Source organism: Salmo salar, chromosome ssa05 (genome assembly GCF_905237065.1).
Source record: "Salmo salar chromosome ssa05, Ssal_v3.1, whole genome shotgun sequence".
NCBI classification, from domain to species: domain Eukaryota; kingdom Metazoa; phylum Chordata; class Actinopteri; order Salmoniformes; family Salmonidae; genus Salmo; species Salmo salar.
This window is the reverse complement of record NC_059446.1, coordinates 7,823,257-7,838,785: the sequence shown is the minus strand read 5'-3', so window position 1 is coordinate 7,838,785 and position 15,529 is coordinate 7,823,257. Positions and strand designations below refer to the sequence as shown.

Genomic DNA, 15,529 nt, shown 5'->3' with positions numbered 1-15,529 from the left:
CACGGGTCACTACGGTGGAGTTTTGGTTCCTGACTCAAAGAGAATAACCTGCCGTCTCCCTCTGAGCATCAATGTCACATTCAAAACATCGTTCAAAACATCGTTCAATTCAAAACATCGTTCAAAACATCGTTCAAAACATAGTTGAAAACAACATTCAAAACAACGTTCAAAACATCGTTGAAAACAACATTCAAAACAACGTTCAAAACATCGTTGAAAACAACTTTCAAAACATCGTTCAAAACATCGTTCAAAACAACATTCAAAACAACGTTCAAAACAACGTTCAAAACAACGTTCAAAACATTGTTCAAAACAACGTTCAAAACAACGTTCAAAACATCGTTCAAAACAACGTTCAAAACAACGTTCAAAACAACGTTCAAAACATCGTTCAAAACAACTTTCAAAACAACTTTCAAAACATCGTTCAAAACAACGTTCAAAAACAACGTTCAAAACAACGTTCAAAACAACGTTCAAAACAACGATGAAAAACAACTGGAATCTCCAACTTCCGTCTTCAGTGCGTTCAAGTCAACTGCGAACTCAGAAAAAAAACGAGCTCCCGCTGGGAAAAATAGTTTTGAACAGTCATCCAACTCAGGAACTCGGAGGTTGGATGTCTTGAAAGCACCATAAAACCCGTGGTAGGCTACCCTTCGCCAGCTCATATCTGTGTGAAGCTGGATTCAGTGCTCTCATCTGGATTTATTACTGCAGTGGGCTAAATCAGGGTCACACAGAGTGTTTCTGGGTAGTCTTAAACAAATCTACTTTGAAACAAAAGTATCCACCTCACACACATGGTTATGGGCTTAAGAAAAGAAGACACCTGTACCATGTCAGATATAGAGATGAAATGTATTACATTTTGAGTTTTCATCCCCAATATTACACAACACAGAAGACTGAAATATTTAAAAAATATATATATTTTCGGGCGGCAGGAAGCCTAGTGGTTAGAGCATTGGACTAGTAACCGAAAGGTTGCAAGATCAAATCCCTGAGCTGACAAGGTAAAAATCTGTCGTTCTGCCTCTCAACAAGGCAGTTAACTCACTGTTCCTATGCTGTCATTGTAAATAAGAATTTATTCTTAACTGACTTGCCAAGTTAAATAAATATAACAAAACTGTTTGACATAGAAACATTGTTTTTGTTAATAAAAAATATGAATAACATTCTACCAATGAGGCCAGAGAGGGCGTTTTTGCTCATTGACTGCAGGAAAGGGCTACAACCAAATATCGATCCAGGTAGGATATGACAGCAGACATGAGGTCCGCCCTGTTGACCACGCCCCCTGACTTTGAGAAGTTCCGACGCGACATCAAGCCACACCCATCTCATTAGTGCTGGTGAGATAAGATACATTGGTTGTGGATAGTCAGGTTAATGTAATTGTTTGTTTAAAACGTTACATGCTTTGCAAGAAGAAAAATGTCCCTAATAATCCTGTTTACACATGTGAAATCAGGCTACTGATAGGCCTTTTGATAAATGCAGAATAAACATTCCACCACAGCGGCCACTCTATTTTTTACAAATACATTTTGATTCTAAGTTTGGACATATAACGTTTGTATGTGAAAAGTGAAAACTATTTAGAAGATAGCATACTTTCAGTTTTTCCGAACTCACTTCACTCGCGCATAAGAGGGAGGCTTGAGCTACCCGCTGCTGACACATGAGCATATCATATACATGGACTCCAATTTAACCGTTTACTAATTAAGCCGTTTCCTTTATAATTCCAAAGATTTCTCAGAAAACCAGGTGTTTTAAACGGTGTATGCTGACCTCGATTATGACCTCACCGATTTAAGATAAGCAGAGTAAGGTGTTGACATGACCAACGTCATACTCGACCATCAGCCATAATCAGTTTAATATTGAATTATTTAGTGTGCATGTAAACGTACTCATTATGTCAGACTCATTATCAATTGGCTGTCATCGTCCCACATTACCAGTATGTGATGGTGAGTTGAGAAGACAATCAGAAATACTGTTAAGAATGTTTTTCAATTGACTGTCATAGCCCCAAATATAAAAGTAAACATTGGCTGTTAATTACATACATTTTATTTTTTTCACATGGGTTGGGTCGTAAGAATTTTCAGATATCAAACTGGGGGACGTGGGTCAAAAAGAGTTTGAGAACCCTTGAACTGAACTGCGCCATCGAGATCTTTCACTACTAAAAGCTCACAGTTGCGACAAAGAGAAAAGTTATGTTCTCAAGAAATACGCAGACCACGCATTTTTTGTTGTTGGTTGTTATTATTATTCTTTCAGAAACCTCCGACAACACCTCGCAATCCGATACTTCCGTTCTTCTGATGTCACTCATCGAGTGTCGTGACAGGCTATGTGACAAGTCCCCTCTATGTCTTTCTTTTCTATTCCCTCGCTCACTGTGACAGTTGCAGTGACATGTTGTGAATGCAGTGTTTTAACTGCCACCTACAACGTCTCCGTGACTCAGACAGGATGGCACACACATCAGATCCAGCATTGTAATGTGTGTAGTAGGAGAGAGACACCACTCACTTTCTCTATCGAAACCTCTTTGAAAATGGTAAACAAATTGCCCGTTTTGAAGACCTCTGTAGGGAATAGGGTGTAACTTCTGATGCAGCCAGTGGAAGAGTATGGTTTGAGATGCAGCCAGGGAGTACCGCTCCCTTGAACCATAAGGGTCCAGTGTAGTATTAAGGGTTAGTGTGTAGAAGACTACTGTACCTTGGACCATAGGGGTCCAGTGTAGTATTAAGGGTTAGTGTGTAGAAGACTACTGTACCTTGACCCATAGGGGTCCAGTGTAGTATTAAGGGTTAGTGTGTAGAAGACTACTGTACCTTGACCCATAGGGGTCCAGTGTAGTATTAAGGGTTAGTGTGTAGAAGACTACTGTACCTTGACCCATAGGGGTCCAGTGTAGTATTAAGGGTTAGTGTGTAGAAGACTACTGTACCTTGGACCATAGGGGTCCAGTGTAGTATTAAGGGTTAGTGTGTAGAAGACTACTGTACCTTGACCCATAGGGGTCCAGTGTAGTATTAAGGGTTAGTGTGTAGAAGACTACTGTACCTTGGACCATAGGGGTCCAGTGTAGTATTAAGGGTTAGTGTGTAGAAGACTACTGTACCTTGACCCATAGGGGTCCAGTGTAGTATTAAGGGTTAGTGTGTAGAAGACTACTGTACCTTGACCCATAGGGGTCCAGTGTAGTATTAAGGGTTAGTGTGTAGAAGACTACTGTACCTTGGACCATAGGGGTCCAGTGTAGTATTAAGGGTTAGTGTGTAGAAGACTACTGTACCTTGGACCATAAGGGTCCAGTGTAGTATTAAGGGTTAGTGTGTAGAAGACTACTGTACCTTGGACTCCTTGATCTTAACAGCGATGATCTGTTTCCTCTGGCGTATGATCTCTACAAGTTCATCACACTCCTCCACTAGCTTGGCCTCGTGCATCGCTGTGTTCACCTGGGGACCGAAGCAGAGCACACTTTAACACGGTGTCCAAACTTAGACTAACACAGGGTTCAAACAACAACAATAACACTGTAGCTGAGACCTCGTCAACGGCTGTGTTCGCCTGAGGTAGACTTTAATATGCTGGCCAAACAAACACTTACACAGAGTTCAGATCAACAACACTGTTTTTTGATAGCTTCAGGTACAGTATCTAGTTCATTTGTCATCTGTGGTTCGGGTAATACATGTTCAGATCTGAACATGATTTCTTTTTGACAGAATCATTGCACATTACAAATAAATATTATAATACATTATCATGTATTATGAGAATTTGATATTCTGTGAACTTCAAGTGTTGTGACTCTGTATCAAACTGTTCACACGCTAACACCCCCGAACACTGATCATCATTCCACAAAGGTCATTACAGCATTTAGATCCACTTCCACTTCGTTATTCACACACACACACACACACACACACACACACACACACACACACACACACACACACACACACACACACACACACACACACACACACCACACACACACACAAGCCAACACATACACATACACACCCACACCCACGCACACACGACGCACACACACACACACACACACACACACACACACACACACACACACACACACACACACGACGCACACACAAACGAGCCAACACATACACACACACACACCACAGACACACACACACACACACACACACACACACACACACACACACACACACACACACACACACACACACAAACTTCATTAAGTCCATAAGAACCATCTTCTTAACAGTTGGTAATTAACAAGGATAAATGAAATGCTCCAACATCACTGTGGATTACTGCTCAGCAACACACACACCCCACTGAAACACTGAACCAGGTATATATCATCCCACTGCTTACACCCCACTGAAACACTGAACCAGGTATATATCATCCCACTGCCTACACCCCACTGAAACACTGAACCAGGTATATATCATCCCACTGCCTACACCCCACTGAAACACTGAACCAGGTATATATCATCCCACTGCCTACACCCCACTGAAACCCTGAACCAGGTATATATCATCCCACTGCCTACACCCCACTGAAACACTGAACTAGGTATCCTCAGTAATATTGTCCCGAATGCTCAGGGATCATTTCTCCTCTGAAATCTTCCCTGTCTATCTGATCTGCAGGTAGGCTTTGAAAAGAAATGTATGTCTTTTAGATTTATTTTTTTGCAAAGCGGCATTGAAATATCGGCTATTTTGACCTAGGGGGAACCATACCACAAGAGTGGAGCTCCAGTCACCAGTCACTCATAACACGTCCAGGTGAGGACTTTCCCTAACCCTAACCCCGACATGATTCACTCTGACCTCTACTGGAGGACATTCCCTAACCCTAACCCCGACATGATTCACTCTGACCTCTACTGGAGGACTTTCCCTAACCCTAACCCTGACATGATTCACTCTGACCTCTACTGGAGGACTTTCCCTAACCCTAACCACGACATGATTCACTCTGACCTCTAGGAGAGGACTTTCCCTAACCTTAACCCAGACATGATTCACTCTGACCTCTACTGGAGGACTTTCCCTAACCCTAACCCCGACATGATTCACTCTGACCTCTACTGGAGGACATTCCCTAACCCTAACCACGACATGATTCACTCTGACCTCTACTGGAGGACTTTCCCTAACCCTAACCCCGACATGATTCACTCTGACCTCTACTGGAGGACTTTCCCTAACCCTAACCACGACATGATTCACTCTGACCTCTACTGGAGGACATTCCCTAACCTTAACCCAGACATGATTCACTCTGACCTCTACTGGAGGACATTCTGTAACCTTAACCCCGACATGATTCACTCTGACCTCTACTGGAGGACATTCCCTAACCCTAACCCTGACATGATTCACTCTGACCTCTACTGGAGGACATTCCCTAACCCTAACCCCAATATAATTCACTCTGACCCCTACTGGAGGACATTCCCTAACCCTAACCACGACATGATTCACTCTGACCTCTAGGTGAGGACTTTCCCTAACCCTAACCCCGACATGATTCACTCTGACCTCTACTGGAGGACATTCCCTAACCCTAACCACGACATGATTCACTCTGACCTCTACTGGAGGACATTCCCTAACCTTAACCCCGACATGATTCACTCTGACCTCTACTGGAGGACATTCCCTAACCCTAACCCTGACATGATTCACTCTGACCTCTACTGGAGGACATTCCCTAACCCTAACCACGACATGATTCACTCTGACCTCTAGTGGAGAACTTTCCCTAACCCTAACCCCGACATGATTCACTCTGACCTCTACTGGAGGACTTTCCCTAACCCTAACCCCAATATAATTCACTCTGACCCCTACTGGAGGACATTCCCTAACCCTAACCACGACATGATTCACTCTGACCTCTAGGTGAGGACTTTCCCTAACCCTAACCCCGACATGATTCACTCTGACCTCTACTGGAGGACTTTCCCTAACCCTAACCCCAACATTATTCACTCTGACCTCTAGGTGAGGAATTTCCCTAACCCTAACCCCGACATGATTCACTCTGACCTCTACTGGAGGACTTTCCCTAACCCCGACATGATTCACTCTGACCTCTAGGTGAGGAATTTCCCTAACCCTAACCCCAACATTATTCACTCTGACCTCTACTGGAGGACTTTCCCTAACCCTAACCCTGACATGATTCACTCTGACCTCTAGGTGAGGAATTTCCCTAACCCTAACCCCAACATGATTCACTCTGACCTCTAGGTGAGGACCTTCCCTAACCCTAACCCTGACATGATTCACTCTGACCTCTAGTGGAGGACTTTCCCTAACCCTAACCCTGACATGATTCACTCTGACCTCTAGTGGAGGACTTTCCCTAACCCTAACCCCGACATGATTCACTCTGACCTCTAGGTGAGGACCTTCCCTAACCCTAACCCTGACATGATTCACTCTGACCTCTAGTGGAGGACTTTCCCTAACCCTAACCCCGACATGATTCACTCTGACCTCTACTGGAGGACTTTCCCTAACCCCGACATGATTCACTCTGACCACTAGGTGAGGACTTTCCCTAACCCTAACCCTGACATGATTCACTCTGACCTCTAGTGGAGGACTTTGCCCTCCCAGACATGATTCACCTGAAACACACGCTCCTTGAGCCACCTGCCCGGCCACTTGGTCCATACCACTAAATCCTAGGGTGGATTAAAGTTTTATAGTTCACTGGAGAGATGTATTACTCTGTTCTGACACATAATGGCATGCGAGGGAGCCCGGGCCCCCTTGGCTAAAATGCACTAGCAATTTTCTGAAATGCACTGGGTAGGATTCTTATAAGAAAGAGATGGAGAGAGATGGCGTGGACATTAAAAAGACAACATAAGACAATTCTAGAGTTATTATACAGTAATGAGGTGGAAGAACATGTCTAGCTACCGATGCTGGTAATGAATGAAGGATACTCATATAGATCTCATATAGTTACTAGCTGGGTCTGATCTCATATAGTTACTAGCTGGGATCTGATCTCATATAGTTACTAGCTGGGATCTGATCTCATATAGTTACTAGCTGGGATCTGATCTCATATAGTTACTAGCTGGGATCTGATCTCATATAGTTACTAGCTGGGATCTGATCTCATATAGTTACTAGAATGGGATCTGATCTCATATAGTTACTAAAATGGGATCTGATCTCATATAGTTACTAGCTGGGATCTGATCTCATATAGTTACTAGCTGGGATCTGATCTCATATAGTTACTAGCTGGGTCTGATCTCATATAGTTACTAGCTGGGTCTGATCTCATATTGTTACTAGCTGGGATCTGATCTCATATAGTTACTAGCTGGGATCTGATCTCATATAGTTACTAGCTGGGTCTGATCTCATATAGTTACTAGCTGGGATCTGATCTCATATAGTTACTAGCTGGGTCTGATCTCATATAGTTACTAGCTGGGATCTGATCTCATATAGTTACTAGCTGGGTCTGATCTCATATAGTTACTAGCTGGGTCTGATCTCATATAGTTACTAGCTGGGATCTGATCTCATATAGTTACTAGCTGGGTCTGATCTCATATAGTTACTAGCTGGGATCTGATCTCATATAGTTACTAGCTGGGATCTGATCTCATATAGTTACTAACTGGGTCTGATCTCATATAGTTACTAGCTGGGTCTGATCTCATATAGTTACTAGCTGGGATCTGATCTCATATAGTTACTAGCTGGGTCTGATCTCATATAGTTACTAGCTGGGATCTGATCTCATATAGTTACTAGCTGGGTCTGATCTCATATAGTTACTAGAATGGGATCTGATCTCATATAGTTACTAGCTGGGATCTGATCTCATATAGTTACTAGCTGGGTCTGATCTCATATAGTTACTAGCTGGGATCTGATCTCATATAGTTACTAGCTGGGTCTGATCTCATATAGTTACTAGAATGGGATCTGATCTCATATAGTTACTAGCTGGGTCTGATCTCATATAGTTACTAGCTGGGATCTGATCTCATATAGTTACTAGCTGGGATCTGATCTCATATAGTTACTAGCTGGGTCTGATCTCATATAGTTACTAGCTGGGATCTGATCTCATATAGTTACTAGCTGGGTCTGATCTCATATAGTTACTAGCTGGGATCTGATCTCATATAGTTACTAGCTGGGATCTGATCTCATATAGTTACTAGCTGGGATCTGATCTCATATAGTTACTAGCTGGGATCTGATCTCATATAGTTACTAGCTGGGGAGTATCATGTTTTATTCATGATCTCATATAGTTACTAGCTGGGGAGTATCATGTTTTATTCATGATCTCAACTCCCTCATTAAACCCTCAACAGCAGTAGCACCACGTCTCACTGAAAACACTGATATCTACTCACACACAGGGAGACATAATTTTGGCAAGTTAGTACATCTACTTTGTGCATGACACAAGTCATTTTTTGAACAATTGATTACAGATTATTTCACTTTTAATTCACTGTATCACAATTCCAGTCGATCAGAAGTTTACATACACTAAGTTGCCTGTGCCTTTAAACAGCTTGGAAAATGGCTTTAGAAGTTTCTGATAGGCTAATTGACATCATTTGAGTCAATTGGAAGTGTACCTGTGGATGTATTTCAAGGCCTACCTTCAAACTCAGTGCCTCTTTGCTTGACATCATGGGAAAATCAAAATAAATCAGCCAAGACCTCAGAAAAAGAATTGTAGACCTCAAAAAGTCTGGTTCATCCTTGGGAGCAATTTCCAAATGCCTGAAGGTACCACGTCCATCTGTACAAACAATAGTACGCAAGTATAAACACCATGGGACCACGCAGCCGTCAAACTGTTCAGGAAGGAGACGCATTCTGTCTCCTAGAGATGAACATACTTTGGTGCGAAAAGTGCAAATCAATCCCAGAACAACAGCAAAGGACCTTGTGAAGATGGTGGAGGAAACAGGTACATCAAGGAAGAAGCCACTGCTCCGAAACCGACAAAAAAAAGTCAGACTATGGTTTGTAACTGCACATGGGAACAAAGATTGTACTTTTTGGAAAAATGTCCTCTGGTCTGATGAAACAAAAATAGAACTGTTTGGCTATAATGACCATTGTTATGTTTGGAGGAAAAAGGGGGAGGCTTGCAAGCCGAAGAACACCATCCCAACCGTGAAGCACGGGGGTGGCAGCATCATGTTGTGGGGGTGCTTTGCTGCAGGAGGGACTGGTGCACTTCACAAATTAGATGGCATCATGCGGAAGAAAACTTATATGGATAAATTGAAGCAACATCACAAGACATCAGTCAGGAAGTTAAAGCTTGGTCGCAAATGGGTCTTCCAAATGGACGATGGCCGCAAGCATACTTCCAAAGTTGTGGCAAAATGGCTTAAGGACAACAAAGTCAAGGTATTGGAGTGGCCATCACAAAGCCCTGACCTCAATCCCATAGAACACTTCTAGGCAGAACTGAAAAATCTTGTGCGAGCAAGGAGGCCTACAAACCTGACTCAGTTACACCAGCTCTGTCAGGAGGAATGGGCCAAAATTCACCCAACTTATTGTGGGAAGCTTGTGGAAGGCTACCCGAAAATGTTTGACCCAAGTTAAACAATTTGAAGGCAATGCTAACAAATACTAATTGAGTGTAAACTTCTGACCCACTTGGAATGTGATGAAATAAATAAATGCTGAAATAAATCATTCTCTCTACTATTATTCTGACATTTCACATTCTTAAAATAAAAGTGGTGATCCTAACTGACCTAAAACAGGGAATCTTTACTAGGATTAAATGTCAGGAATTGTGAAAAACTGAGTTTAAATGTATTTGGCTAAGGTATATGTAAACTACCGACTTCACCTGTGTAAAAGGTGAAAGAGAGCAGAAAACAGCAAGGAGCCCCAGATAACAGTGAGGGCCTGGGTTCTTTTAAAGGCCCACTCTGTTATATTTAAACCGTTATTGATCATATAAATTAATGATGTATACCCATTGATTTATAGCAAGAAAATAAGCTTCCGTTTTGTTTAGTTGGGCCTTAAAGTGAGCAGAACGGTGCAGAGAGGAGCGAAGAAGTCTTGGTGAGAGGCTGTTGTTTGTCACAGCAGTGATTAGTGCTGGTCTCTCCTCCAGCCTGACAGATTAAACAGGATTCATGGTGAGAGGCTGTTGTTTGTCACAGCAGTGATTAGTGCTGGTCTCTCCTCCAGCCTGACAGATTAAACAGGATTCATGGTGAGAGGCTGTTGTTTGTCACAGCAGTGATTAGTGCTGGTCTCTCCTCCAGTCTGACAGATTAAACAGGATTCATGGTGAGAGGCTGTTGTTTGTCACAGCAGTGATTAGTGCTGGTCTCTCCTCCAGTCTGACAGATTAAACAGGATTCATGGTGAGAGGCTGTTGTTTGTCACAGCAGTGATTAGTGCTGGTCTCTCCTCCAGTCTGACAGATTAAACAGGATTCAAAAAGCAGGAAGTGTCTAAGTGCACGTCCACAAGTCACTAGGGACCTCCCTGTCCTGTCCTGCACTCCCCAGCAAAAAAGAGCATTGAGATCTGTTAAAATATGGATGGCTTTGGCATATGTTTCAACTAAGTGGTACACTCTGCCTACTGTAACACATCACCAAGTCGATTATACTGTCAACACAATCTAACACACAGGCAAAAACCAACATACATTCAAACTATTGTCAAAGAAACAATAGAGAAAAAATAAACAGCCCAGGAGAAAAAAACAATTATCAGTTTATAAATGAGGGTATCTGTCAAACTCTAAAAGGAGAGATACAGCTGAAGGCAGTGTTGCTATGTCACCACTACAGAACCCACCGGCAGGTTCACAGTCCTCTTTTTGATCATATCATCTTGGAGAGAGATAAGTGTATGCAATGCAGCAACAACAGAAAAATCCAGGTCACACCAGAACTGTATAGAGCCCCATGCAGCCAGTCAGTCCTCTGTTGTTGTGATGCATTATTAGTGAGCTGTGTTTCTCCCTCTTTTCTCCCTGAAGTGTTACAGAACAGAGATAAAGAACTCTTCCATCTCCTCCTAGCAGGGAGGCTTCTGGGAAGAAACACGCGCACACACACACACACACACACACACACACACACACACACACACACACACACACACACACACACACACACACACACACACACACACACACACACACACACACTAGGCCTGAATACAATTAGCATAGTACATTAGCATTACCTCACATAAGGTATACTATGCTTGTCTTCAGAATAACCAAGCCTTTCACACAAACCTCACACCAGAGAATAGCATCCATAAGTAAATCCATTTTATTTTTTAAAATGAGCTTTTAACAGTTTGTTTTAACACGGGGCAAGTTCTCTTGATGGCCAAGTCAGTCGCATAGCTAAATAATTTATTATGAATAGAAGAGGAACAGATTGTTGCTGAGCCGTATCAGTACGCAGGCAGATGAGGACGACAACAGTTGGGAGACAGAGGAAAGGGAGGAAGGAAGACAAACACTTTTTGGAACACTTTCCTCTCCTCAGGAGTTGATGAATAACACAGAGATCACTTAATCTGATGGTCTGAATGAATAGTTAGTTACACTGTGGTTCTCCGGGACCAGACTAATGGGAAATAGAGAATGCGTCCCAAATGGGACCCTATTCACTATACAGTGCACTATGGACCCTGGTCAGCGCACAAAATAGGGAATATGGTGCCATTGGGACTCACATAGAGTTTACTGTTTAATAAAGGATGAATAGTGTTGAGAGGGATGGAGAGCATTAAACCAGCGTTCCACCTGTCGGCCATTACTGTCACACAGGGCTGAGGGATGGAGAGTATTAAACCAGCGTTCCACCTGTCGGCCATTACTGTCACACAGGGCTGAGGGATGGAGAGTATTAAACCAGCGTTCCACCTGTCAGCCATTACTGTCACACAGGGCTGAGGGATGGAGAGTATTAAACCAGGGTTCTACCCCAGTCAGCCATTACTGTCACACAGGGCTGAGGGATGGAGAGTATTAAACCAGCGTTCCAACTGTCGGCCATTACTGTCACACAGGGCTGAGGGATGGAGAGCATTAAACCAGCGTTCCAACTGTCGGCCATTACTGTCACACAGGGCTGAGGGATGGAGAGTATTAAACCAGCGTTCCAACTGTCGGCCATTACTGTCACACAGGGCTGAGGGATGGAGAGCATTAAACCAGCGTTCCAACTGTCGGCCATTACTGTCACACAGGGCTGAGGGATGGAGAGTATTAAACCAGCGTTCCACCTGTCAGCCATTACTGTCACACAGGGCTGAGGGATGGAGAGTATTAAACCAGCATGCCATTCCAGTCGGCCATTACTGTCACACAGGGCTGAGGGATGGAGAGTATTAAACCAGCATGCCATTCCAGTCGGCCATTACTGTCACACAGGGCTGAGGGATGGAGAGTATTAAACCAGCATGCCATTCCAGTCGGCCATTACTGTCACACAGGGCTGAGGGATGGAGAGTATTAAACCAGCGTTCCACCTGTCGGCCATTACTGTCACACAGGGCTGAGGGATGGAGAGTATTAAACCAGGGTTCTACCCCAGTCAGCCATTACTGTCACACAGGGCTGAGGGATGGAGAGTATTAAACCAGCGTTCCACCTGTCGGCCATTACTGTCACACAGGGCTGAGGGATGGAGAGTATTAAACCAGGGTTCTACCCCAGTCGGCCATTACTGTCACACAGGGCTGAGGGATGGAGAGTATTAAACCAGGGTTCTACCCCAGTCGGCCATTACTGTCACACAGGGCTGAGGGATGGAGAGCATTAAACCAGGGTTCCACCTGTCGGCCATTACTGTCACACAGGGCTGAGGGATGGAGAGCATTAAACCAGGGTTCCACCTGTCGGCCATTACTGTCACACAGGGCTGAGGGATGGCAGGGGGTGATGATATGGGTATCTGCCCCAAATGGCACCCTATTCCATATATAGTACACTACTTTAGGCCTTTTTCAAAAGTAGTGCACTATATAGGGAATAGGTTTCCATATGGATGTATCCATAGTGACGGCATTAAAGGGATACACACTAGTGAACTATCTCTCTGTACAGCTGACCCTGTCACCGTCTGACTAGTGAACTATATCTCTGTATATCTGACCCTGTCACCGTCTGACTAGTGAACTATATCTCTGTATATCTGACCCTGTCACCGTCTGACTAGTGAACTATATCTCTGTATATCTGACCCTGTCACCGTCTGACTAGTGAACTATATCTCTGTATATCTGACCCTGTCACCGTCTGACTAGTGAACTATATCTCTGTATATCTGACCCTGTCACCGTCTGACTAGTGAACTATATCTCTGTATATCTGACCCTGTCACCGTCTGACTAGTGAACTATATCTCTGTACAGCTGACCCTGTCACCGTCTGACTAGTGAACTATATCTCTGTATATCTGACCCTGTCACCGTCTGACTAGTGAACTATATCTCTGTACAGCTGACCCTGTCACCGTCTGACTAGTGAACTATATCTCTGTACAGCTGACCCTGTCACCGTCTGACTAGTGAACTATATCTCTGTATATCTGACCCTGTCACCGTCTGACTAGTGAACTATATCTCTGTATATCTGACCCTGTCACCGTCTGACTAGTGAACTATATCTCTGTATATCTGACCCTGTCACCGTCTGACTAGTGAACTATATCTCTGTATATCTGACCCTGTCACCGTCTGACTAGTGAACTATATCTCTGTATATCTGACCCTGCCACCAATCAGAGATGTCGTTAACTGACCAATATCCCTCTATTGATTATACAGCTCAGTTCCCTCAGTGCTGGACACACACACACACACACACACACACACACACACACACACACACACACACACACACACACACACACACACACACACACACACACACACACACACACACAAACCGTGGCCTTGGCTGGCTCTATCCTTGATGCTCAGCCTGACACCGTCCCTCCTCACTGGTTGAACCCGTGCAGAGATAGAGAATTGTAAATTGAGCTTCTGTCTAATGTAAAATGGAGGGTTGTTCTCTCATGGACACCATTTGACTTTAGTCATCAGTATTTACTCACTCCTGTCTCTCTGACTCTGGCTGTTGATTACAGATTTACCACCACAGTATACACTTAACAGAGAGATCTGCAGGTACACCAAAGTTCAATACTGTTTCCCAGTTGGAGGATTCCCCATAATGCATTGCATTCAGATGCCTACCAACAGTATCTGTGACGTGAAACTGTCATTATTACATCATTTAAATGCCAGCCTGATATAACAGTGGAATCTGACTGGAATGTGCCAGCCTGATATAACAGTGGAATCTGACTGGAATGTGCCAGCCTGATCTAACAGTGGAATCTGACTGGAATGTGCCAGCCTGATATAACAGTGGAATCTGACTGGAATGTGCCAGCCTGATCTAACAGTGGAATCTGACTGGAATGTGCCAGCCTGATCTAACAGTGGAATCTGACTGGAATGTGCCAGCCTGATCTAACAGTGGAATCTGACTGGAATGTGCCAGCCTGATATAACAGTGGAATCTGACTGGAATGTGCCAGCCTGATCTAACAGTGGAATCTGACTGGAATGTGCCAGCCTGATCTAACAGTGGAATCTGACTGGAATGTGCCAGCCTGATCTAACAGTGGAATCTGACTGGAATGTGCCAGCCTGATATAACAGTGGAATCTGACTGGAATGTACCAGCCTGATCTAACAGTGGAATCTGACTGGAATGTGCCAGCCTGATCTAACAGTGGAATCTGACTGGAATGTGCCAGCCTGATATAACAGTGGAATCTGACTGCAATGTGCCAGCCTGATCTAACAGTGGAATCTGACTGGAATGTGCCAGCCTGATCTAACAGTGGAATCTGACTGGAATGTGCCAGCCTGATCTAACAGTGGAATCTGACTGGAATGTGCCAGCCTGATATAACAGTGGAATCTGAATGGAATGTGCCAGCCTGATATAACAGTGGAATCTGACTGGAATGTGCCAGCCTGATATAACAGTGGAATCTGACTGGAATGTGCCAGCCTGATCTAACAGTGGAATCTGACTGGAATGTGCCAGCCTGATATAACAGTGGAATCTGACTGGAATGTGCCAGCCTGATCTAACAGTGGAATCTGACTGGAATGTGCCAGCCTGATATAACAGTGGAATCTGACTGGAATGTGCCAGCCTGATCTAACAGTGGAATCTGACTGGAATGTGCCAGCCTGATCTAACAGTGGAATCTGACTGGAATGTGCCAGCCTGATCTAACAGTGGAATCTGACTGGAATGTGCCAGCCTGATCTAACAGTGGAATCTGACTGGAATGTGCCAGCCTGATATAACAGTGGAATCTGACTAGAATGTACCAGCCTGGTCTAACAGTGGAATCTGACTGGAATGTGCCAGCCTG

The 15,529-nt window shown here is 43.9% G+C and overlaps 1 protein-coding gene across 3 annotated transcripts in view; it reads right to left on the bottom strand.

Moving 5' to 3' along the window:
- Positions 1 to 15,529, bottom strand: part of LOC106604185 (probable E3 ubiquitin-protein ligase MID2) — a 296,937-nt gene that overhangs the window by 37,531 nt on the left and 243,877 nt on the right. For all 3 annotated transcript variants that reach the window (XM_045717834.1, XM_045717833.1, XM_045717835.1), the window contains one exon: positions 3,390 to 3,497. In XM_045717834.1, coding sequence (XP_045573790.1) covers positions 3,390 to 3,497 — 108 coding nt within the window. The remainder of the gene's footprint in view (positions 1 to 3,389; positions 3,498 to 15,529) is intronic.